Genomic DNA, 26,651 nt, shown 5'->3' with positions numbered 1-26,651 from the left:
GAACATCCCCAATTTGGCCAGTCTTTCCTCATAGCTAAGATTTTCCATACCTTTTACCAGCTTAGTTGCCCTTCTCTGTACCCTCTCTAATACAATAATGTCCTGTTTGAGTGATGGAGACCAAAACTATATGGCATACTGTATTCTATATGGGGGCCTTACAAGTGCTCTATACAGTGAAAGAATGACCCCCTCCTCCTGTGACTCTATGCCCCTTTTAATACAGCTCAAAATCTTATTTGCCCTTGATGCTGCTGACTGGCATTGCTTGCTACAGCCAAGTTTATCATCTACAAGGACTCCAAGGTCCTTCCCATAATGGATTTGCCTTGTGCAGTCCCACTGAGGGTATAAGTGGCTTGGATATTTTTACATCCCAAGTGCATGACTTTACATTTATCAACATTGAATCTCATTTGCCACTTAGCTGCCCAGATTGCCAGTTTGTCAAGATCCTGTTGCAAGGATGCCACATCCTGGATGGAATTCATTGGGCTGGATAGTTTTGTGTCATCTGCAAACACTGATACATTACTTACAACACCCTCCCCTAAGTCATTAATGAACAAGTTAAATAAAAGTGGACCCAATACCGAGCTCTGAGGAACCCCACTAAGAACCTTACTCCAAGTAGAGAATGTCCCATTAACAACCACCCTCTGTACCAGATCCTGTAGCCAGTTTTCATATCCATGTGCAAACGACTTCATTAAGCCCAACAGACCTTAGTTTAGAAAGCAGTCATTTGTGGGGCACAGTATCAAAGGCTTTGGCAAAATCCAAATAGATGACATCTACTGCCCCCCCCCCCCACTGTCCAGCATCTTACTTACCTCATCATAAAAAGCAATCAAATTTGTCTGACATGACCTATCCTTCATAAAGCCATGCTGATTGCTGCTCATAATGCCATTCACAACCTTACTGGTACCATTATTTAATGGAGCAACACTCTCAACTTGCATCTATTTACTATTGATATATTTAAAAAACTTTTTAGGGTTAGTTTTCACCTCCACTGCAATTAACTCTTCATTTCCTTTCTTTGCCTTCCGTATTGCTAATTTACAACATTTATTACAGTGTTTATATTCATTAAATGCAGCTTCTGTCCCAACCGATTTGTAGTTTTCTTCTTTCCTTTTAACTTCTTTACTTCTGTATTAAGCCACATAGGATGATTCTTAGAGCTTCTACATTTACTCCTTAAGGGAATAAATTGAGAACAGTAATGATTTAATATCATTTTAAATGACAACCATTTATGTTCTGTGTTTTTAGCTGAAAACTAAATGTCCCAATCAATACTCTGTAGGGTAGCCCTCAAGGCACTTAAATTAACTTTTTCCAAAATTCATGGTTTTGGTTGCCCCAGTATATATTTGTTTTTTGCACCAGACATTAAATGATATAACATTGAGGAAGCCCGATACACTCCATTGCACTTCGTCTGGTCTGAGCTGGCGAAGGCAAGCCTGGCGGAACAGGTAAGTTCAGTAAAATGCGCATCTTAGTGAATTAGTGGACTTACTAATTCGCAAAAATTCGCCTGGCGATAGAGTGCGAATGAGTGCTAGTGTATGTCTCTTTCACTAGTGAATTTTCGCATGCGCCCGTTAGTAAATTGGCGATGTTCCGAAATGACGAAATTATAGCCAGCGTTAGTCACTTCGCCCTTTAGTAATTTTGCCCCTATATGTTTTGGAGACTAATATACAAGAATTTATCTCTGTATTTATCCTGCCATGCGTTCTGAGGAACTGCATGTGGAATTGGCTCTGAGATACTATAAATCAAATTGAGTTGGGGGTGTTTTGTTCGGCGGATCATGGAAACCCAACTTTAACGGTATAGGGACCCATTTTTGAGTTACAATTCACAGACCCAGCCTGCTTTAGATATCATAACAGAAATATATAATTTGAGTTGTTTACTCTGCTACATAGCAAAACTTAAAAATTACTAGAAAAGGTACAATATATTTGAAATAATTATAGTGCCCTCTTCTGAGAACTAAAAAGAACTGCTGTTTTGGAAATACCTTTGGTTGTGTGTAGAACTATTTTGTATACAATACAGGATGGATTGCATTCACTTATCAATTTCTCTGTTTTTCCGGCTCTCTTGAAAGTGCCATTAAACCCACAACTGTGGTTCTACAAGTAGGGTGTCTGATTCTACTGTCCCTAATTCTCTGTACTATTAGCAACACAAGCGCATGTTTTCCAATAAATTGATCAATTTCATGTGATTGTATCTATAGCCTCTTAAATTCAGGCGAGTTTGGCCATTTAGACTAAACTTTAATTATTTCTTGTCAGTTTTTGGAAGGAGGAGAAAGAGACACAAGAGATGAGCACAGATAGAAGCAATTTCTTGAGCACAACAGAGACAGAACAGATTCAAATAATGAATTAAACAACCTTGACAGCAAGACTCTTGAAACAGAAACTGCACTTGTACATTTTAGCACCTATATTCATAAATCACACAGTGCATTCCTGATACCCAGTTCAGGGAAAGGGAATAAGTAATTTTAAAAAAAACACAACTATGACCAATTAACCCTCTTTTTTTATAAATTTTTAAAATAAAGGAGTAGGCAGAATATTTTTTCAATACTGTACATTACCTATAGACATGTTGAACATGTCATTTTAATGGTGTATGGATGAACTTAAAAGACATATTTGAATATAAAATTGTAATAAAAATGTTTTCTTTAATCTGTCTAGTCTGAAGCAACCCTTTAAGATAAATGTTAAAACTGGCTGTTCCTGCCATAAAGCGCCAGTGTAAAACAGTCTACCAGAGGCAGCAAAAGGCCATCTACTTTTAACTTTAAAAGCTGAATTTCTATCTCTAAAGCGTTGGGAGGCATAAATAACAGTTATTAAACTCGGGAGTCACACTTTTAAATGAATAGTGATGGGCGAATTTATTCGCCAGGCGCGAATTTGCGGCGAATTTGCGCGATTCGCGTCAAAAACGGGCGCCGGCATCAAAAACGAGACGCCGGCGCCGTTTTGCGATTTTTTTGCCGTTTTCGCGAATTTTTCGGCGAAGCGAAACGGCGCAAATTCGCCCATCACTATAAATGAACAGTTCAGTGTAAAAATAAAAACTGGGTAAATAGATAGACTGTGCCAAATAAAAAATGTTTCTAATATAGTTAGTAAGCCAAAAATGTAATGTATAATGGCTGGAGTGACTGTATGTCTAACATAATAGCCAGAACACTACTTCCTGCTTTTCAGCTCTCTAACTCTGAGTTAATCAGTAGGGATGGGCAAATTTGACCTGTTTCGCTTCGCCAAAAATTCGCTGCTGGCGAAATGTCGCAGACGCCCATTAAAGTCTATGGGCGTCAAAAATATTTTGTTGCGCAGCGAAATTTTTTTGACGCGCGTCTTTTTTTTTTTTGACGCACGCTGCCATACAAGTCTATGGGCGTAATTTTTTCGGCAAAAAGATTCGCCCATCCCTATTAATCAGTGACTTGAAGGGGGCCCACATGGTACATATCTGTTCAGTGAGTTTTCAATTGATCCTTAGCATACAGGTCAGATTCAAAAGCAACAGTTATGACCCATGTGGCCCCCCTCAAGTCACTGATTGGTTACTGCCTGGTAACCAGTGAGTGGAAACCAAGAGAGCTGCAAAGCAGGAAGTAGTGTTCTGGCTATAATGTTAGACATCCAGTCACTCCAGCCTTTATACATTACATTTTTGCCTAATCAGGGGGGACAGGGGGTACTGTTGTACTGGGCCCAGATGATTTGGGGAGTTAAGGGGGGCCAGGCCATGGTGCACTTACTTGCATTGCCGGACCCCTGCCATCAGTGAGTTGCAGACTTCAGAACAGAGAGCGGGCTGGAGCTCAGATGGCTGCATCTTGCTTCCTGTGCTGTGATTTGCCATGAAGTGTAAGTCCTGGTAAAGCAGCATGGGGATTGGATGGGTGAAGTATGAACCACCCCTCTACTTTATCCAATCACCATGCGGCTTTACCGGGACTTACATTTCACTGGCGAATCAGAGCACAGGAAATTGAAGATACCAACATCTGAACTTCCTGGCTAAGGTAAGTGCAGTTTTCTTTTTTATTTAACTTGTAGGGGCCCTGGCCAATTTTTTTTTTCTTCTTAATTGTAGAGGCCCTGGCCAATTGTTTTTTTAAAATAACATGCAGGGGCCCTGGCCAATTATTTTTTTTAAAAAAACTTGTAGGGGCCCTGGCCACTAATACTTTTTTTTTTAAAAAAACTTGTAGGGAGTCCATGGCCACCAATGTTTTTTTTCTTTAACTTGTAGAGGGCCCTGAACACCAAAACTTGTAGGGGGGCCCTGGGCACCAAAATATTTTTTTTTTTTTTCACTTGTGGAGGGGCACTTAATGTTTTAGTGCTTGTGTGTTTTCGTGGCCTTCATACTAATGGGTGAGGGAGGGGTGGCGAGGGGGGCCCAGAAAATGTTGTTGTGCCGGGCCCTGAATACTTACTCCCTAACGTAAATCAATTATGGGAAAAATAACTCTGACTATTCTTTTCTCTGGTGAAAAGAATTGTTATAATAGGAAACCCTGTTTTTTGTTTTTAGAAAGTGATACCTTGCTAAATAAAAACAGATAAAAGGCCAGGAAAAAAAGACAAACAAGCTCAACCTTTTTGTACAATTGAAATCCCCCAAATTGTATTTTTATTTACAAAATGTTGGGAGGTATAATCATAATGCTCTGCTGATCTACACTCAACTAAATTGCAGGAAGCACCAGATTCTCAAAGCTGTAGAAAGGACTTGACATCCCTGAATATTTAACAATAACAGCCCAAGCTTATTCTGGAAAATAATTCTCAGCCAGAGTTGTCATAAAGCAAACTCTAGGATGTTCAAATCAGGAACTAGTCGCTACCAATCTCGCAGCGTTGGTAATGCAGGGTGGAAATGGTAGCGACTAGTTCCTATCCCTGGAAAGGACCGTCCCTCTAGTGGATAGAAAATAGATAATTCATATGGCAGTGAGCTAGTTTCTATCCCTAGAAAGGACCTAATGCCTCTAGTGGTGAGGTACCAGGAAAGTATAGGAATTAGTCCAGTCTATAATGACAAAGCTAAATGCCATCCAGTACAAGGACCTTCAAAGCAAGGTCCCAAATAAGGATAGACTCTAGTCTGTTCTAACAGAGCTAGCTATTTCTCATCCTTATAAAGGCCCTCACATTATATTAACCTTATGGTATGTTAAATAGATAGAAAACTATTTGCAACTCATTAAAGGACATATTTCTGCCATTTTTAGAGATAGTACTTAGTTATTTATATATAAGATGTGTGAAATCCATCATCTGTGTTAGACTGTTTTACTGCTATTTCATATGAGGTCCAGTAAAGGGATAGAAACTAGTCAGTTCATACAAGCTAATTCCTATTCTGTCTGTGGACCTTATATAACAGTACAAGGACCATCTGTATTAGGCAATTACCTGACACTAGGTCCAGTAAAGGGATAGAAACTAGTCAGTTCATATAAGAACAAGCTAATTCCCATCCTGTCTATGGACCTTCTATAACAGTACAGGGACCATCTGTATTAGGCAATTACCTGACAGGTCCAGTAAAGGGATAGAAACTAGCAGTAACATAACTAGAGTCTTCAGGGCCAGGGCGCAGGATGTGCACCCAGGCCCCTCCCCCACCCCTCTAGATGCGCAGATTACTTACCACAGCGATTTTTGGTGGGACTACCGCACTGTAGCGCGATCTCCGGCGGGCCCCGAGGGGGAGCGGACCCTGGTGCAATTGCACCCTTTGCTCCCCCAGTAGTTATGCCACTGGAAACTAGACAGTTTATATAAGAACAAGCTAATTCCTATCCTGTCTAAGGACCTTCTCTAACAGTACAGGAACCATCTGTATTAGGCAAAAACCTGACAGGTCAGTAAAGAGATGGAAACTAGTGAGTTCATATAAGAACATACTAATTCCTATACTGTCTAAGGACCTTTTCTAACAGTACAGGAACCATCTGTCAATGCATAAACTACAGATACCATCATGCACTCACTATAAGGATGTAATTGAAAATGAGGGAGCCTTACTGCTGTTGCGTGTGCTATTTAGCAAACAAAAATGTTGGGCAATCGGGATGTAGGCTTTTATCACTGGCATGTGGAAAGGGCCTTCATCATCTCCCATAATGCACTATTAGGGTTGACCATAAGAGGTAGGTAGCATTTGTATTGCTTATAATGTCATGATCAGGGTGGGCTTGTAACAGCACTACAGATCCCATCATGCTCTATGAATCCTTGGTTATATTAATACAGGGGTCATCTCCATATTCCTATTCTTTTCCCTTTCCCCCTGCATGTACCTAGTGTGCCTGCTTCCCATAACCAGCTGTGTTCTGATCAGTGCCCCTGCACTTATAATGCCAGGGCAGACATTTATTCTTCTGTCTTTCTACTTAAGCCTCTCTGTCACCCACTCTAGTGCTGAGGCCACTGACTGTTGCTAGGATGATTGCGACTGTTGGAAAATGACAGTTTGCAAATGACCATTGGCATTTACAGCAGAGCCAGAAAAAATTGTCTAATGCTTCAAATGCAACAACAAGTAAACCAAACACCCATTGCCTTATAACTATAAGTTTTTATGGCCTCACTCCCATTAGAGATGGCATATTTGGAGATTTTAGGCACTTTGACACCCACATGTGTTAGTTGATTGGGGGTCAGGACTGCCATCAGAAACCCATTTTCAGGTGATACCCTGTATAAGTGTAATATCTAGGTATCTGTATCCAATTAATACTGAGTTTATTTGGATATATGTTCAGTGCCTCTCAACAGGCTGCAGTTCCCATGTACAATTGCAGAAATTTCACATGTTTAGAAAGTAATACCCAGAGAGCACAATGTATCTTATAAAATCATAGTGTATTTATTGCAGGAATGTACTGCCAAGTTGCAGTACATGCAGTATTGTCAATTTCCCAGCTGCCCCAAGTCATGTGACTTGTGCTCTGATAAACTTTAATCACTCTTTACTGCTGTACTGCAAGTTGGAGTGATATCACCCCCTCCCTTTCCCCCCCCCCAGCAGCCAAACAAAAGAACAATGGAAGGTAACCAGATAACAGCTCCCTAACGCAAGATAACAGCTGTCTGGTAGATCTAAGAACAGCACTCAATAGTAAAAACCCATGTCCCACTGAGACACATTCAGTTACAATTGCCTGCCAGAAAGCATTTCTTTCCTAAAGTGCAGGCACAAGTCACATGACCAGGGGCAGCTGGGAAATTGACAAAATGTCTAGCCCCATGTCAGATTTCAAAATTAAATAATAATATAAATTTTTATAAAATATAAAAAAATCTGTTTGCTCTTTTGAGAAATGGATTTCAGTGCAGAAGTCTGCTGGAGCAGCACTATTAACAGATTCATTTTGAAAAATAATTTTTTCCCATGACAGTATCCCTTTAGGTGCTTTAGGTCATCCATGTGAAGCTGACTTCTGGTTCACCACACAGAGGTATTCAAGCAGCCGTCACCTTTTCCCATTCTGTTATGAAGCACTTTGGAAGTCAGATTGAAGCTCAAGATTTAAAAAGAAAACCAAAGGGGAGAGTAAGCCTGACTTATATACAAGTTTGGAGGGAATTAAGTGTTAAGCTAACTTGGTGTTACTGGTCCTTTAATTGTTTAGGGGCAATGATCCTCTCCTTAAATAGAAGTCCCTCTCATGACCGTTATCCCATGTTCTATTACTTGACGCTCCACATTTTCCGTCAGCTCGTGAAACACCAAGGCAACAGTTTCTATACAATTTATTGTTCCCAAGTTGTCCATTACATTATTCTCCATTAAGGGAGACTTTCAGTGCATGGCAGAAAAGCAAAGCTGTTTATGGTTAATGAATATAATATTATTATTATAGCTGTGTCAGTATGTCTTGCCTTTCATTTTAATCTTGCCATTGTTGCACCGTAATTGTGCGAGAGGAATGGTAAAAAAAAACCCCCAGCTCCAACAACAATCTTGTAGCTGCATTTGGGTGTGTAAATATTGAATACAGTCTAGCTGACATTAATTCACTGTGATTCCCCCCTCACCCCACAGAAATTCAGAGGCAGTGATCCCTTCAATCCCTACAAACATCCAGCGACACAATGAACTGGCCCAAAACCTGAGGTAGAGGTTACAACCTGTACCAAACCTACAATACAAGTTGGCAACCCTGGGAATTTAGTTGCAGGTCCTGTCAAGAGTCCGCAGCCCGCCACTAGAACCCATTACCACTTTCCCATGTTTGAATTTGCCGCTAACGAATAGGTAAGCCGCAGTGGAGCGGTCACATGGTAGTATCACATGACCGTGACGTCAAGTCCTTTCCTAGGATTGGAACTAGCCGCTACCCTGCGAGATTTGACTCCTTTCTCTTTCCTTCGCCTGGTCGCAGCGTGCTGACGTCATTGACGTCATCCCAGGGCAGCGGAAAATGGCGGAGGCTCTACCGAAGGCCGGGAGGTACTTCTGTCATAGCTGTACGGCCGAGATTACCCCGCGGCTCCCGGTGAGTGAATAGAATTTTGGGTCGCTGGACAGGGAGCAAACCACTACAGATCGGAACCACTCCGCTCTACCATATTGTAACTATTCAGCTTGCGCTGGGAACTGAATGTAGAAATTTCCAGATGGCTTGAGGTCATGCCGTGTGTCACAGAATAGGTATTTTAGCCATTCACTCACTGCTATACAGTGCACCGGGCAGCGCGTCGCCTTACACAGCTGCAGACATTGAGACATGTCTTTACTGACCTCTGTTAAAGGCTAACTATGGCAACCATAAACACACACACCTCCTCTCCTCGCCTGGAAAAAGCTAGAAGCTGCCATCCAGCCACTACAATTCCATGTGTTCGTGTTCTGTTACTAACTAGATCCCTTTTCGCTAAAGGGAATGTAAACACTAAAAGATTAAATTCTGCCAAACAGAAGGAATGGTGATTTCACCCAGCTTTTCAGTACGCATACGTTACACGTTTCCAATGGTTTTAAAATTATTTGCCCATGTAATCAGTGTCACTGTTCCTTGTAGTTCTGCCCTTAGAAACAATATAGCAGAAGCAAGCGGATCAACACGCAAGGCTGATAATTTTTGTTTATTGAAGGGACCAAAAAATACTACTTTCAACAGCAATTACTTTTAAAATAACTCTCGAGAGCATGATTGTATATCGGAAAGCTGCTTTGAGGCACAGTTTTATTTTTGGGTTTACATCTCCTTTAAATGTCTTGCATATAGTCACATTTTTTCTTTTTGGGGTAAAGTAAGATTTTATCTAACCGGATCTCCAATTACCATTTTACCTAAATATTATATAAAAGGGGAACTCTGGCTTCCAAACTAAAGTTTGATAGAGGCCCACGTAGCACAGAAACCCCTAACATACCCATCACAGTTACATGTTTCTTCAAAAAGTATCCTACACCCTACATCTCTGATCTTATCTCTATATACTCCCCCAACTGCTTGCTTCGCTCCTCTACTGACCTGCTCCTCAACTCTTCTCTCATTATCTCCTCACATGCTCAGCATTCAAGACTAGGGATGCACCGAATCCACTATTTTGGATTTGGTTGAACCCCCGAATCCTTCGTAAAAGATTCGGCCGAATACCGAGCCGAATCTGAACTCTAAATTGCATATGCAAATTAATTTTTTACTTCCTTGCTTTCTGACAAAAAGTTACGCAATTTCCCTCCCTGCCCCCAATTTGCATATGCAAATTAGGATTCGGTTCTGCCGGGCAGAAGGATTCAGCCGAATCCTGCTGAGAAAGGCCGAATCCTGGCCAAATCCCGAACCGAATCCTAAATTCGGTGCATCCCTATTCAAGACTTTGCAAGGGCTTCACCCCTCCTCTGGAATTCTCTCCCACGGTCTGTCTGACTTGCTCCCAACCTTTCTGCTTTCAAAAGAATACACTTCTTTAGAGACGCCTACCCTCACTCTGCTTAACTACCAAATGCAATACCACATACAGTACTACATCTCTCACCCACTTAATTCTGATCTTGCCCACTCCCACACCTTGTGTTTTATTCCCTTCTCTTTAGATTGTAAGCTCCTTTGCACAGGGCCTTCCTCACCTTTTTGTACCAGTATTGGTTGTGATGTATGTGACTCCATATGTTCTATGTATGTAATTAATGTGATTTAGTTGTATAATACTTTACAGAGCTGGGAAATATGCTGTCGGTATATAGATAAACGGTAATAATAACAATAAATGCCATTTTCTATGCTGCAATCCAGCTGTTTTAACAGTTCTTCTCTTTCTGCATCATTTGAAATCCTGGCAGGGAAGGAGGGACTAAACACTGATGTTACAAATTGTAACAACTACTCCACAGCTTACAGACAGCATGCAGGAACTACATAACCCACAATGCATTGCACTGTGATGTTCCATTCCTTATTGAAATCACATGTGCAGGGAATTGTGGGGTTTGGAGGATGCAGGCTGAGGACAGATGGCTGTTGATACAAAGTAACAGTAGTCAGCCAGCTCAGCAATGTAGTCAGAAAGATCAGCAGAACAGCAGGGGGCTAGGCTTAGGGAACTGTCAGATACCATTTAAAATCATGAAAAGTCTGCATGTTTTTTAATTGATGTACATTGCAAAGTTGCTTGAAATTATGTTTACCTTTCAAAAAGCTTAAGTTATGTTTGTGTGGAGTTCCCCTTTAACTGGGGTTTCTCATTTTGGGTTGCTTGTGGAAAATAGTATGTTGATAGTATTAAATCTTCGACTCCTTTGAGAACAAATATGCATGGAAGTAATATCTATGAGAAACTTTGATGAACAGTTAATCCTTATCTATACAGTATGTCTTCCATGAATTATTATTATTATTATTATATTTGAGAGAATTAGTCTGCAATCTCTTATTATATGTGGATGTAGGAATCCAGCTATTGCTGCGTTCTCTATAATGCAACTTGCATTACTAAGGTCACAGTGTTGGCTGGCAGGAATTTGAAAATCTAGCTTTGTTTGGTTCTGTGTGTTTTACAGCGGGCACATCAAACTTGTGTTTTTTGAGTAGCACATTGCCCATTTGCAGCACTTTCCACTAAGCTGCCCTATCTATAAAATTGTATTATAATCCCCGTGCGAGGGGAATCGTATGTTATTAATTACATAAGGTAAGTTTTAGTTTTAAATCTGAATTCATTATCATGAAGCTAGTTGCCTCCATAGACTGTGTGGATCTCCGAGTATAACATTATTATTCCATCTTGATGATGGCTAGTCTTTGGTCACCTTTTCAATTTTTTCTGCCCTTTCTTGAGTGACACACTGGATAGACCCCCTCGTTTTGATTCAATGTGAGAATGGAAGAAATACAGGACTAGTGCTTGTAATTAGAGTAAAGTGTTGAGTTCAGTTGTGCTCAAGTGTTTATTCTTTGTTTGTGGCATCTTTGTATGGGATGCACAAAGTCTCTTTAAAGGGATGCTGTCATGAGAATTTTTTTTTTCCCCCATATGCATCAGTTAATAGTGCTGCTCCAGCAGAATTCTGCACTGAAATCCGTTTCTCAAATGAGAAAACAGATTTAATTTTGAAATCTGACATGGGTCTAGATATATTGTCCATTTCCCAACTGCCCCAGTCATGTGACTTGTGCTCTGATAAACTTCAGTCACTCTTTACTGCTGCATAGCAATTTGGAGTGATATCACCCTCCCTTTCCCTCCCAGCAGCCTAACAGAAAAATGGGAAGGTAACCAGATAACCGCTCCTTGGTAGATCTAAGAACAGCACTCAATAGTGAAATCCAGGTCCCACTGCGACACATTGTTACATTGAGTAGGAGAAACAACAACCTGCCAGAAATCAGTTCCATGCTAAAGTGCTGGCTCTTCCTGAAAGCACATGACCAGGCAAAATGACCGGAGATGGCAGCCTACACACCAATATTACAGCTAAAAAAATACACTTGTCGGGTTAGGAATGAAATTTTATATTGTAGAGTGAATTATTTGCAGTATAAGTATGTCATTTAGAAATGAAAAATAAATCATGTATATCATGACCGAATCCCTTTAAGCCGCTTTCCATGTGTGCAGGCATGCTTAATTATTTGCGAGAGATAACCTTGAGATGTAATAGTAACCCTCTGTTTAACAGTGGTATCTAGATGCCTTTCCCTCTGGAGTGAACTGCAAACTGAACGGTCTAATAAGAGTTCTCCTTTTTTATGTCTGCGCTTTAAAGAAAAAATATACATAAGCAAGGTTTGCTTGCCCTTTATATTTCTATACAGTACAGTAGAATATACAGATAAAATTATTCTAAAGGGTTATCTGCATATTTTTATTTCTTAATTTAAGGAAGAACTGCCATAATCGAGTTATGTTCATTTATAGACTGAAACCAGGCCCTCTTAAACGGGACCCGTCGCCAAAAAGATTATTCCAAATCCTATTTTATCATGTTAGTCAAGCAAAATGAACTTTAATTACACTGCATAAATTATTTGAATCTTGTTGCCATCAGTCTTGCTTGCTATAACTATAGCAAGCAGGCAGGAGCCGTTTTGTGGACACTGTTATTGAGGAAAGCCTTGCATCTTCTGCAGAATATTGTTTGTGCACCAGAATGGGAGACCACATGTCCCATCCCCATGCCCTGGCTACACAATTACACAAAGAGAACTTGGGGAATGTGGGGAGAGTAGAGACATCTAGGAAGTGCTAAATGGAAAGTGAACGTAATTGCTTGCCCAGTCTCTATGCCTAAGGCATAGAGGAGGGGCAGGCAATATTTGCTTGAGAGCTGATATTTTTAAATTGGTTACAGCTATGAATGCTTCAATAAAAAAAGAAATTGGATTTCATATTTAATTTGAAAAGTACTTTTATTTTACAGCTTTTTATGTCTGGGTGACAGGTCCACTTTAAGGCAGACTATAATGAAAAACATTATAATAATTAATTGCTTTACTTAAAAACAACTCTGAACTAAGCTTCTCTTTGACATGGAAAAACATAGTTCTATTCTACAAGAAAAACTATGCAGACTATTTATATGTTTATAATTGGCCAGTGCAGTGTTCCTTTAAAGATTGTCACTTGGCAGGCTTCCAATATCTTTGGTAACAAGGCAATATAAAAGTGTCTTTTATGCATACAAAGTGCTCATTCTTTTATTAAATTGTTCTTGAGGCTCTCCTCTTAAAAAAACAAAACAAAAAAAACATAAAATAATGTTTACATGTTTTATGGGTATAGACTCATTTCTATATATTCCACAATTTCCCTCGTGAATGTCAGTCATTTAAAAATACAATAATCATAGAGTTTTAGTTGGTTTACATTGTGCCAGTGTCCCATACAGTTCTAACCCCTTCTCATCACTGTCTCCTCAGGAATATACCTGCCCTAGGTGTGATTCAGGATTCATAGAGGAACTCCCTGAAACAAGGTAAATCAATCTTAGTGTTAAGCAAGGTAGAAAAACATGGTCTACTTAATTTGCAGTGGTTTTCTTAATGCATTCCTCACTTAATAAAAGCATGTATTTATAAAGCACCCTGCAGCACTGTACAATGGATGAGTATATACATCCAACATGCAGTTTGGTTGCTTTGGGAAGGGTGTCCATATAAACGGTTGCTAGTGATGGCTGTGAACCAGTGTGAGCCATGTTTTTTCCAGATATAAACTAAATCTATTTATGTTTTAACATTTTTTGCTTCAGTCGAAGAATTTGCTCAAAAGCTTATTGGATACTCTTTATTCTTGGGAAATACTCTTGATTTCTGTCTTTGCTAACACAAATCCGTTATTGTGTACTTTTTTCTAGTAGAAATTCAGAAAACAATAGCAGCAACAATTCTAGAACAGACCAAAACAGACCTTCGTTTGAGGTAAGTGGCATTCTGGATCGGTGTATGTTCCTACTCTGAAGTGTCTGTACCTTTCCTAAAAAAATGGTTTCTCCCTGTTTCTTCCTTCAGAACCTAGAGTCTGCTCAGTTCACACTTCCTTCTGGGTATGGCCAGGTCACATTTGGAATTTTTAATGAGGGCCTGGACTTTCCCATCTTTGGCACTAGTGGTCCAGTTGAAGAGACACGTGATGGAGAAAGCAGGCGGGAGCATCAGTCACGGCAGAGATATGGTGCTAGACAGCCCCGTGCCAGGTTGAGCACAAGACGAGCTGCAGGAAGGAATGAGGGAGTACCTACATTAGAAGGGTAAGAAAAATATAATAACAAGGGAAGATTGATTCAAGCCTTGAATTTGTTTTAATATTACAATTTAGCATTGTCTTGCAGAAAAGTGTACTTGTATATCCCTGCATTCCTGTCTATCACCCAGCAGTATTTATTATTAAAGGAGAACTAAAGCTTAACTAAAGAGGTAGGCTAGAAATGTTGTACACTATGTTTTAGGCTTCTGTACCAGCCCAAGGCAACCACAGTACTTAAGCAGTGCAGCTGTCACTTACTGAGCTTAGGATCGACGCACAACATACTGAATATATATACAGTATATATATATATATATATATATATATATATATATATATATATATAATATAAATGTCACAATACAAGGCTGATTAGTAATTAATAATGTCAGCACAGAAACCAATGCAAGTAGCATTAGAATTTAATAATCAGCCTTGTAGCATCAGCTTATATTACAGGCTAACCTCATTTTCTCCTTCATAATATGCAACAACCCTAAGCTCAGCTTCTCAACAGCTGCTCAGAGCCCACTGAACATGTGAGTGTCACAGACACTTTCCAAGTTGGTGATCTCCTGTGACAACTTTGAAATTTTGGATCATTGCTGCTATTGAGAAGCTAGAACTTTAGGCTGGTGCAATAATTTCATTATATAAAATATGGCATTTTTACCCAAATAAATTTTTAGGGTTTAGTTCTCCTTTAATGAGTTCAAAGATGGTATTCGTGTGTCCTGGCAAAATTCTCTCTTCTTTTTTTTTTTTTTTTTGTGCCACAACTGTAGAAACCTCTGCTCTTCAAATAAGCTATAGTTAAAGTGTGTGTATAGTTCATACTATTCATGCCTTTACTGTGTTAGCATATTTGTGCATTACAGTCATTTCTTTTCAAGACTGGTGGGCAAAATAGACAAAGGTCAGTATCATGTCTGGTAGAGCTTTCCAGTGACTAATGGCTTTTCAGGTTTCTGTGTTCCATTAAGCATTTCTATGAATGTATTCAAAATTTGTCAGGTGATCTAAAACTAGGGCAATGAACTAATATAAACTTGTGTGGTGCAGCTTAGGAAGCTCTAAGTTATTTACTTAGCAGTAGGCTGAGCGTTTGCCTCCTAGTTTTTCATTCCTATTTCAGATAAATATAAACAATGAAATATCAGTACTGTTTCAGAAACATGGTAAAATCATTTATTACGGTGTGACTGGGAAGAAATATTTTAATACTAGTTTTGATATTTAGCATAAACAGTAATGGAGACAAGGCAGGCATGCTATTTATTAAGTAGCCCAGGCAGGCCTACATAAAAGCTGGATTGAAGGTTGCGTAAGTGATTTTCAACTGTGGTGCTCAGCCGGAATGACTGTAAGGACTCGCCCTCCTTTTCTAATACAGACATGTACCAGAAATATTCTATGATAACATCAAATAATGAGGCATTTTTAAAAGGGGACAATCCTTTTATCCCAGATAATATACGGGACCTAAATTTTAATTTGTTATGGAGATACATACTGTCTTTTCTTTTTCATTTAAATGCTGCATTATTTAGATTATTATTAAGCAGAAGCAGAGTATTACATTGACTACCTCCCCTTTAATTAGCTAAGTTAGTTTAAGGAGGTTATTTATTAAAGGTCAAATTTTAGAGCTATGTGAGCTTTTTTTAAACCTCAAATGAACCCAACTGAACTCGCAACTCAAATGGTTTCTACTTTAAGGAAAAACAATCGGCGAGTTCGGGGGTTAACAACCCGAAAACTCAAATTAATCAAGTTTTCAGCAAAAAAAAAAAAAAACTCGAACATCATGAACGCTGTTAACATCTTCAAATGGTTCAAGGGACCTCTGCCATTGATTTTTACATGACCTTCGGAAAACGAAGCATTCCAAGTGCCATCCCGCCGGTGATTTAGATTGTAGCCGGCGGGAAGGCTTTTCGTGGGAGATTAGTTGCCCGAAGAAGAGGCGATTTGTCGTCAGGTGACTAAATCTCCCCGAATCTTCGTGTACCCGTAAGTGAAAAAAAAAATTCTTCAATTTGTTTTTACTTTTTGGCTTACAGATAAGCAGAAGTGTTATTTTGGTGTTGCTTTACTCCAATAAGAATGCAGCAATGTGGTACAAGCACTTTACGGTAGTTGCTCCCTATGGGACATCTCATATATTCTCACTTTTCGGACGTGGCCATACACTAGATGTATCCTTTTTTTATTATTACAGGATCATTCAGCAGTTAGTGAATGGGATCATCGCACCTACAGCAATGTCAAACCTGGGGGTGGGTCCATGGTAAGTCTGTGTCTACTGCAATATGGACATTTGGGCACTGCATTCAGTTTAGGGATGCACCGAATCCACTATTTTGGTTTCAGCCAAACCCCCGAATCCTTCTTGAAAGATTCGGCCGAATACCGATCCAAATCCTAATTTGCATATGCAAACTAGGGGTGGGAAGGGGAAATTTTTTTACTTCCTTGTTTTGTGACAAAAAGTCATGCAATTTCCCTCCCCGCAACTAATTTGCATATGCAAATTAGGATTCGGATTCAGTTCAGCCAGGCAGCAGGGTTGAGCCGTATCCTGCTGAAAAAGGCCGAATCCCGAACCGAATCCTGGATCCGGTGCATCCCTAATTCAGTTAGTTACATTTGGGTAGATTCATTGTCAGGAACGTGCAATAAGGGTGGAATGTGTGCATATTTTGTTTCCCGAGTTTACAGGTTTTTTGATTTATGTAAAGTAGTGGATGTGCGGGTCTGTAAAAACGCAAAATATACCCAACTCTAACCCGTTAACTTTGACCTGCACTTGACCGCAAATGGAAAATGGGGCCATTGTAGGACCTGTGCCCACATCTTCCCACGTGCATGCTATTTCTCCTTGCTACTTCTGCACGCCCCGCATGCTACTTCTGCACGCCCCCAACTGTACAAATTCATAATCTCTACGTGTTTATTTTTGTTTGATGTACCAAATTAGACTTTATAAAAGAATGGCAGGGGAGTAGATCTACAGTAAAAGTATAGTGGCTTCTCATTGGAGGAGACCGCTGCGTATGCAGTAAATTCCTGGCCAACTGCGTTAGTCATTGTTCAAGATAACAAAAAGGGTTAAAAGCCTGGTGTCCCATACTGCCTTAAATTTAGTACAGACCCTAGTAAGATGTAAGCTTTTTTAACTAGGAAAATAGTTATGGGATAATTTCTTCTAAATATTTAATGAAGGGGGAACTATAGACTTTTATTGTAGCAGGTTGTATTTTGTTTTGCTTAATATAGAATAATTGCAGATAGCAAACTCTAGTAGAAGAGTGAATGCGCATATTGCCAGAGATGCCCAGCAGACACAAACTCAGGTAGAGAATGTTTGGAAGGGCAAGAACCTCTTCCGCATATTTTAGAATTAACTTTTAAAACCCATCAATACCTGGACACTCCGAGATTACATAAAACAAGGAGACAGTCTAAAAGCGTCATTATACATTTTAGCTTGTTAAGTGCATTTTTAAATGAGACAATTGTATAGGTCATTCCTACGGGTTGTTTTCATACACATGAGTGGGTTTTCTACTTTAAGACAAAACCAAAAAGCTCTTTTTCTATAGATTATATTTCATTATAGTCTCTGGACAAGATTTTTTAAATACATGTAACCATCTTAACTCCCATTTAATGTACAGTGCAAATAGTAGCCAGATGTCAGTTCACAACTATCCCTGTTACAATGCTGGAAAAAATATATTTATGTATTGATGGTTCATTTTGTTGTAGGGCTTCCTAAATTATCTCTTGATTGACGATCAAGTTCGGCAGGTCCGTTATAAACCACTGTTAACGCTTCCTATATAAGAGACTTTTGCTCAATACCCAATGATAGGAATGAAAAGAGGCACAGAGTAGGGACAGATGTTTGCATTCCATTTCCTACCTAATTGCCTGTTATATTGAGTGATCTACTGCTCTTAACTAATCTTTCCCCTTCAATTCTTGAACAGGGGTGTCCTGCATTCCAACCCCATGGATTATGCATGGGGTGCAAATGGCCTAGATACAATAATCACACAGGTAACCAATTTTATCATTGTATGTTGTATGCAGCTATCCAAAAAATATAATATGTTCAGCGGTCCTTATACATATACACAAAGGGAGAAATGAGACTGGTTCAAGCATATGTAATACCGGGGTATCCTATATACCATAGTGAGTTCTGAAACTTTTATTTTAGAATGAAGTTGCTCATTAAATAAGTCCCTAGATTTCAGCAGTTTTATGTGCATGCGTTATAATGACCTATGTTCCATTTATGCATGCACCGGAATTCGCCCAGGATTCTGCCTTTTTCAGCAGGATTCGGCCGAATCCTTCTGCCTGGCCGAACCGAATCCTAATTTGCATATGCAAATTAGGGGCGGGGAGCGAAATCATTTGACTTTTTGGCACAAAACAAGGAAGTACATTTTTTTCCCCTTCCCACCCGTAATTTGCAAATGCAAATTCGGATTTGGTTCGGTATTCAGCCGAATCTTTCACGGAGGATTCGGAGGTTCGGCCGAATCCAAAATAGTGGATTCGGTGCATCACTAGTTTCATTACTCTATCCTTTTGTCTATCCTTTGTCTACTTTTAGTCACAACAACATAAATTTTTGTCTTTGGTTTCTTTCTACCCTCAGTTACTTAACCAGTTTGAAAACACCGGCCCGCCCCCTGCGGACAATGAGAAAATCCAAGCCCTTCCTACCATCCAGATAACAGAAGAGCATGTGGGTAAGTGGGAAGCTTACTTACTGCCGTCCTGTACAGACAGTGACAACCATGAGCTTTATCCAAAAAAACAAATCAAATGTATCCCAAGGCTAAGTATGTTTGTGCATTGGGAAAGGAGATTAATGAAGCCACTTGTTGGTTGATCATGCTCCGGTACAAATCCATACCACATTGCTCTAAGGGAGTATAGTTGATAGTGACAGAATTTGCTTTTGCTAATAGGCCTTCAGCTCTAGTTTAGGGTGTGCCTAATAGGAGTGCTAGTCTGGTCATTTTCTGCTTAGGGATTAATAATTATATTTCCTAGTCACTGTGGAAGCGTGTTGGCTCACATACATTTAGGGGCATATTTTTTAACATTGGAGACAAAAATCACCAGTGGTGTTACCCATTGCAACCAATCAGATCTTTGCTTTTGTTTTCTATCGTGTAGGTGACAGATTGTTGCAACCAATTGCTGATTGGTTGCAGTGTGCATTCTCCTATGTAAATAAATGTCTCTTTGCATATCATAGTATAGCTGCAGATAATCTTGTAGATAAAGCTTATTTCTCTGTACAGAGTACCTGACCTATGTCTTCTTGCCTATGATTTATTTATTTATTTTTTTAAATCTTTGCATTCTTTGCAACTAGGTTCTGGTCTGGAGTGTCCCGTGTGTAAAGAGGATTACACAGTTGGTGAATGTGTGCGGCAGCTTCCTTGCAATCACTTATTTCACAATGACTGCATCATCCCTTGGTTAGAACAGGTCAGTGTGTTGACATTACTAACTTCATAATTTTTTTATTACTATTTTCATTCACATGCTTGGCGTTTGTAAGAATCCAGAGTATTAACTATCTTATGGCCATGGGGTAATAATAGATTCTGTGGTAGAGATGTTTGTAATGGATGGTGCCAGGCTTATTCAAGTAAGAGGTATGTTTGTTTTCTCCCTTTGGAATAATAATTCTTTAGTTTTGAAAAACCCCAAACATATTCCGCAGCACTATAACCTAGCTGATGAGAAACATGCAGAAACCGTGAAATAGAGCTGAAAATTACAGACTAATACAAACATGTATTATTATTATTAAAGGGGTTATTCACCTTCCAAACACTTTTTTCAGTTCAGTTGTTTTCAGATTTTTCCCCATTACTTTCATTTAATTTTTAACCTTTCTTTTTTTTTGTTTCAAAACCTAAGTTTAATGTCCCTGTCTCTGGTGTTTGAGTCTGGCAGCTCAGTAATTCAGGTGCAGACTCTAAACTGTTTTTTTTTTTTTTGCAACATTTAGTTGGTCCATTTCTCAGCAGCATCTCTGGAGTATTAGCAACTATTGTATCAATTCTAACAGCTGCCTGTAATGAAATTTAGGGATTCTGCTCAGCAGGGCCAAAGATAAAGAAATGTATCAACTAAATGTATCCATTTAGAACAGTTAACAGGGTCGGCAATCCCCCCCCCCCATGAGAGCTGCTTTAGAAGGTGAAAAATTACACTTTACGCTTCAATATTAGAAAAACGGTCATACATAGAAAATCGAAAGTAATTGGAAAAAGTCTTTTTTTCTGGTGAACTATCTGAAAAAACTAGGCGTCTGAAGGTAAACAACCCCTTTAATGCATTCTTGTCTCACATATATGGTTAATAGTGCTGTCTGGGGTTGATATATCCAACCCCTGTGTAACTTCAACTTTGTGACTGATGCTTGAACATTATCCTGAAGAATTTGTTGATATTGGGTTGAATTCATCCGACCCTCAACTTTTAACAAGGGCCCCAGTCCCTGGACTAGCCACACAGCCCCACAGCATGATGGAACTTCCAACAAATTTGACAGTAGGTAGCAGAAGTTTTTCTTGAAATGCGGTGTTCTTCTTCCGCCATGCAAAGTGCTTTTTGTTCTGACCAAATAACTAAATCTTTGTCCCATCAGTCCAAAGCACTTTGTTCCAAAATGACTGTGGTTTGTCTAAATGAGCTTTTGCATACAAGTGACTCTCTTTGTGACATGAGTGCAGAAAGGGCTTCTTTGTCATCACCCTACCATACAGATGTTCTTTGTGCAAATTGAGCGGAATTGTAGAACAGATACACCATCTGCAACAAGATGTTCTTGCAGGTCTGGAGGTGATCTTTGCCTTGTCCATAACCATTCTCACAATCCTCCACATTTTCCACCTATACGCCATGTATTTTTCTTTGCCTGCCAGACCTGGGTTTTACTGCAACTGTGCCTGTGGCCTTCCATTTCCTGATTACATTCCTTACAGTTGAAACTGACAGTATAAACCTCTGAGATAGCTTTTTGTAGCCTTCCCCTAAACCATGATACTGAACAATCTTTGTTTTCAGATCTTTTGAGAGTTGCTTTGAGGATCCCATGCTGTCACCTGGCCACCTTAAATACCTTTTCTCATGATTGGGCACACCTGCCTATAACGTTCAAGGCTTAACAAGCTAATCCAACCAATTTCTTTAAGACATTTTGTGCATACTGCAAAACTCCCAAACTTGGCTGTCCTTTTATTAGACACCAGTGGGATCACCTGACTATAGTTGGGAAGGGTGGGGGCTACAACATGGAGCTGGTCACTGCTCCTGTATAACAAAAAAGGAAAAGTTGTGCTCACCACTAATTTTTAAAACCATTAGGCGGGGGTGCAATGAGGCTGTGACCACAAAATACATATAGACAAATTCGAATTCATGTGAGTTTTTTAAAACTCTCATAAATTCAAAATTCAACTAGTTGAAATTTATTAAAATCGAATTTTTTAAACTCTGACGAATTGAAACGACCCGAAAATTTTAATCTAATTAGAATTTGGAGATATTTTTCAGAGAAAAAACTTGAATGTCAGGAAGGCTGCAAACATCTTCATCCCTGGAACTCTCCCATTGACTTAGACAGTAATTTGGCAGGTTTTAGGTGGCGAATAGTCGTATTAGAATTCTTAAATGGCCATGGTAAATCTCAAAAATCGAATTTGATTTTTTTTTAAACTCTAATCGAATGTGGATAGCTCCCAACTCGAATTTGATAGTTTTGACCATTAAAAAAAATTAGAATTTTCAATTCAACCCTTGGTTAATCTGCCCCATAATGTTAGCCCCAATGACTGCGCCACAATAGTTTGAACCACATTAGCAATTGATGTTGGAAGGAGGGTACTTTTTACTAGAGAAAACTGTAATTTTGCTGTTATGTTCTTGGTAGTTTGGATAATGCCATATTGATTGTCTGACATTGTTGTGTGTCCTGTTTCCATGCTTTCCCTTTAGCATGATACATGTCCTGTTTGCCGAAAAAGTCTTAGTGGCCAGAACACAGCAACAAATCCCCCTGGACTGTCGGAAATGACTTTCTCCTCCTCTTCAACCTCATCTTCTTCCTCCACCTCCCCTACTGATGAAAATAATTCTGCCAACAATTCCTGAGCCCTGGTACTGAAGGACTGGATCAACTGCATACTGCTCCCTTATTATGTGGCCCTCTCCTGTACTGTTCTCTCACCTTTACAGCAGATAGAAGCTTTACATTTGGGGTCCTCACTCCAGGACGCTTAATGGACCTAAGGGATGTCTCCTCCTGCTGGTGGGAGGCAAATGGAAATTAAACATGTTCCTTTTTTCCCCCCTTTAAGCTTTGCAAACTATATAGGTGGAAAGAGACCGAATAGGTGCAAGCTGAGCCTTTTTTTTTTCTTTTTGAAAGGGGGAGGGTATTTCCCCACTTTTAAAAACAAAACAAAAAAAATAGCAGAAAAACGTTGTGAGTTGTGTGTGAGGTGACTCATTTATTATTTTTATTTTTTTTAATGTTTTGACATTTTTAATCTTTAAATTAAAAGTTTATGGTTGAGTCTGCTCCTGGAGTGAGCAGCCACTGCACAGTAACTGTTCGTGGAGCCGGTTTTATTGCATTACAAGGGTATTGTGCGGGATATCCAACCTGCTTGGGCTGTCTTGAAAGCTGAGAGTTGTAGTTAAGCGACAACTGAATACACTTGATACAGTATGCCTGTGCAAGTTTTCTCTCCCAGATATTTTAGAAATGAAGGAAAAACAAGATTGTGCATCAAGTTGAGGACTCACCTCTCCACTACAGTGTTTCCAAAATAACTGGGTTTAATCAGCTGTTTACATTTTAATTTATTTAATTTGCTTTTTCTTAAACCTAGACTAATTATTTAGGGGCCTTTTCTGGTGGCAGCGGCTTTCAAGTGTGGAGGGCACACATGGGAGTGCTATCCGTAACCTGTAAGGTTACATAAATCTGGCTATTTGTACCTACAGCTGAGGTGTCGCATATTTAATTGCAGCCCACAAGATTTCTGTACAAAATAGATGCATGTGAACACTGAGCACAGAAAGCGATACACCTCATGCCACAGCTCAGCTGAGGGTACAATAATATATTTATTTATAACTTTTAGGGGGTTATTTATTAAAGGACCAGTAACATCAAAAAAAATTTTAAAAAAATTCGTTACAATACAACGAAAAAAAACCCACCAAGACAAATTAAAATTTCAGATTTCAAAGCCTTTATTAAGAAATAACTTACCGAAACTCCACTTCCTGTCCTCTTCAGAAACGGCGATATGTCGACCATCCATAGTGCAGTGCTGGATTTGTCCTCCCTGGCTAGCTCCCATAGTCTGACAGCAGGAAGACGGTGCTGGAATGCGGCCCGGCTGGATGAAGAGCTGAAGTGCCCTCACAAAATGGTCTCTACCTCCCCGGCCCCTGGGTGCTTCACATGCAGGCGGCAGTTGTCGGTGGCAGTGACCGGGAGCTGAAGACGGAGGTGAAAGGAGGAGTGGTGATAAACCGGAGGAGGAGGAGGGGAGCCCTGGTGATTTGAGTGGAACCAAAAGGGGGAATCGGTACAATCCCATCGGCTTCTCTCCAGAGCGGGACTAAGGAGGCTTCTGAGCAGCGGTGGGATGCAGATCCGTGCATGACAATGGCCGAGTGCTGCTGCTGCTGCCTGTGAAAAAAGCGTGCGGCTGTCGGTGTGCGCTCACGTTTGCGCCTCACATAGACACCGGCCCGACACCAGCCGCACACTCTCAGCAGCAGCAAAGAAATGATCCTCCGTCAAGAGCGGCATTGTACACATTCCAACGGCTCTGGCTCCTTCCCGACTCCCCCGCTCAGCCACAAAGCAGAGACACAGCCCCAGCAGCAAATCCTCCTCACTGTACGCTGCCAAAGTTACATCCCTCGCTCCCACGGAAACTCACGACGGCTCCTCAGTAAACCGACGAGCACTCAGAGAGAAAAAAAAACTTCAGCTCCCGGTCACTGCCACCGACAACTGCATATGAAGCACCCAGGGGCCGGGGAGGTAGAGACCATTTTGTGAGGGCACTTCAGCTCTTCATCCAGCCGGGCCGCATTCCAGCACCGTCTTCCTGTTGTCAGACTATGGGAGCTAGCCAGGGAGGACAAATCCAGCACTGCACTATGGATGGTCGCCATATCGCCGTTTCTGAAGAGGACAGGAAGTGGAGTTTCGGTAAGTTATTTCTTAATAAAGGCTTTGAAATTTGAAATTTTAATTTGTCTTGGTGTTTTTTTTTTCGTTGTATTGTAACTAATTTTTTTTAAAAAAAATTTGATGTTACTGGTCCTTTAAAATCTGAATGCCAAAAGACTCCCAAAAATTAGTTTTTTTTACTATAAAATCCGGGGGGGGGGGGAACGCAACTTTTTTTTGGGGGGGGGATTTTTTATACCCCGCTCATGGAAAAAGCCAGAATCCGAAAATCCAGCATCTTAGACCTGCCGATGTTGCATATGTCAATGGGAGAAGTCTCGAAGATATCTTGATCTGTGCTGGTCATCGTGCAATAATTTAGTGGTTTTTGTGCAAAAATCCGAGAAAAATCTGCGATTTTTCGAGGTGGAAAATCAGAAAAATTTGCATGATTCGTTTTTTCAAGCAAATTTTGCGGGAAATTTATTGAGAAAAAAGGGGATAAACCCCTGTGTGGATTTGGTCGGAGTATTTTTCAGAAAATAATGAGATAAATGTGTACTTTGATAAATGTGCCACCCCATAAATAAGCTAGCATAGTCAATTTCAATTCAGAAGTATTTATTGTTGCAGTGGGAAAGTTATTTATATAGAAACTTAATAGTAAAAAATAAAATAAAAAAGGAGCCCATGAATATGTATTACCACTAATACTTCAAGGGTTGGTTCACCTTTAAGTTAACTTTAAGTATGTTACAGAGTGGCCAATTCTAAGCAACTTTTTCATTGGCCTTCATTTTTCTTTTTTTAATAGTTGCAAATTGTCTCGGAATATGACTCATAACATCATACTAAAAGTTAATCGAAAGGTGAGCAACCCCTTTAAGAAAAGAGGATGAAACCTTCAGGAATACAGCTGTGTTACCTCTAAAAGAGCCAACTGATGTTGAAGATGGTGGGATTTCCATGGTGGGTTACAAGGCATGGAAAAAATTTCAAGGGACAGTGGCACATTCGTACTTGGCGACAATCAAAATGCTAAGAATCTCTGAAGGTCGGCCTACTGCCATAGCCTTAAAAAAATGGAGAAAAAGCCTTTTGCTGTAGGAAATGTGTGGTTTGCATAGCTTCAGTGTGAGTAATAGCTGATCTTTGATGTATGGTACAATAATTATGTTAAGTCAGCTCAGATAAGAGCTAAAGTGGCTCTTGCACCTTGCAAAAGTACCTTTCGCTGTATATAAACTGCCAGTAGGAATTCTACTCCCTACAACAATTTTTGCATAATGAAAGAAAATATTATTCTTAACAACATTTCTATGTATATTAATACAATTCAGTGGCTTTAAAGTTATTAGTAACTGTAAATGAAAGCAGTATTTATTTAGCTACAGTGGTGTGAAAAACTATTTGCCCCCTTCCTGATTTCTAATTCTTTTGCATGTTTGTCACACAAAATGTTTCTGATTATCAAACACATTTAACTATTAGTCAAAGATAACACAAGTAAACACAAAATGCAGTTTTTAAATGAGGGTTTTTATTATTTAGGGAGAAAAGAAATCCAAACCTGTGTGAAAAAGTAATTGCCCCCTGAACCTAATAACTGGTTGGGCCACCCTTAGCAGCAATAACTGCAATCAAGCGTTTGCGATAACTTGCAACGAGTATTTTACAGCGCTCTGGAGGAATTTTGGCCCACTCATCTTTGCAGAATTGTTGTAATTCAGCTTTATTTGAGGGTTTTCTAGCATGAACCACCTTTTTAAGGTCATGCCACAACATCTCAATAGGATTCAGGTCAGGACTTTGACTAGGCCACTCCAAAGTCTTCATTTTGTTTTTCTTCAGCCATTCAGAGGTGGATTTGCTGGTGTGTTTTGGGTCATTGTCCTGCTGCAGCACCCAAGATCGCTTCAGCTTGAGTTGACGAACAGATGGCCGGACATTCTCCTTCAGGATTTATTGGTAGACAGTAGAATTCATGGTTCCATCTATCACAGCAAGTCTTCCAGGTCCTGAAGCAGCAAAACAACCCCAGACCATCACACTACCACCACCATATTTTACTGTTCAACTTTTGTCTCGTCGGTCCACAAGGTATTTTCCCAAAAGTCTTGGCAAACATTGAGATGTTT

At 39.8% G+C, this 26,651-nt stretch overlaps 1 protein-coding gene across 2 annotated transcripts; it reads left to right on the top strand.

Annotated features, from left to right (window-relative positions):
• The first annotated feature begins 8,327 nt into the window (after positions 1-8,327).
• rnf126.L (ring finger protein 126 L homeolog) lies at positions 8,328-22,925 on the top strand. 2 transcript variants are annotated; one of them, NM_001086409.1, is made up of 9 exons: positions 8,328-8,575; positions 13,445-13,500; positions 13,882-13,945; positions 14,036-14,274; positions 16,492-16,560; positions 18,266-18,335; positions 18,946-19,039; positions 19,675-19,790; positions 22,311-22,925. In NM_001086409.1, the coding sequence occupies exons 1-9, from the start codon at positions 8,501-8,503 to the stop codon at positions 22,464-22,466; spliced, it is 939 nt and encodes a 312-aa protein (NP_001079878.1). In that variant the 5' UTR covers positions 8,328-8,500; the 3' UTR covers positions 22,467-22,925. The 2 variants fall into 2 exon arrangements, with proteins under 2 accessions (NP_001079878.1, XP_041447104.1); XM_041591170.1 differs by having other exon boundaries at positions 8,408-8,575; positions 13,885-13,945.
• The last annotated feature ends 3,726 nt before the right edge of the window (positions 22,926-26,651 follow it).

This window comes from Xenopus laevis, chromosome 1L (genome assembly GCF_017654675.1).
Source record: "Xenopus laevis strain J_2021 chromosome 1L, Xenopus_laevis_v10.1, whole genome shotgun sequence".
In the NCBI taxonomy this organism is placed as follows: domain Eukaryota; kingdom Metazoa; phylum Chordata; class Amphibia; order Anura; family Pipidae; genus Xenopus; species Xenopus laevis.
Note: the sequence above shows the minus strand (reverse complement) of the source record. Positions and strands in the feature narration are given on the sequence as shown.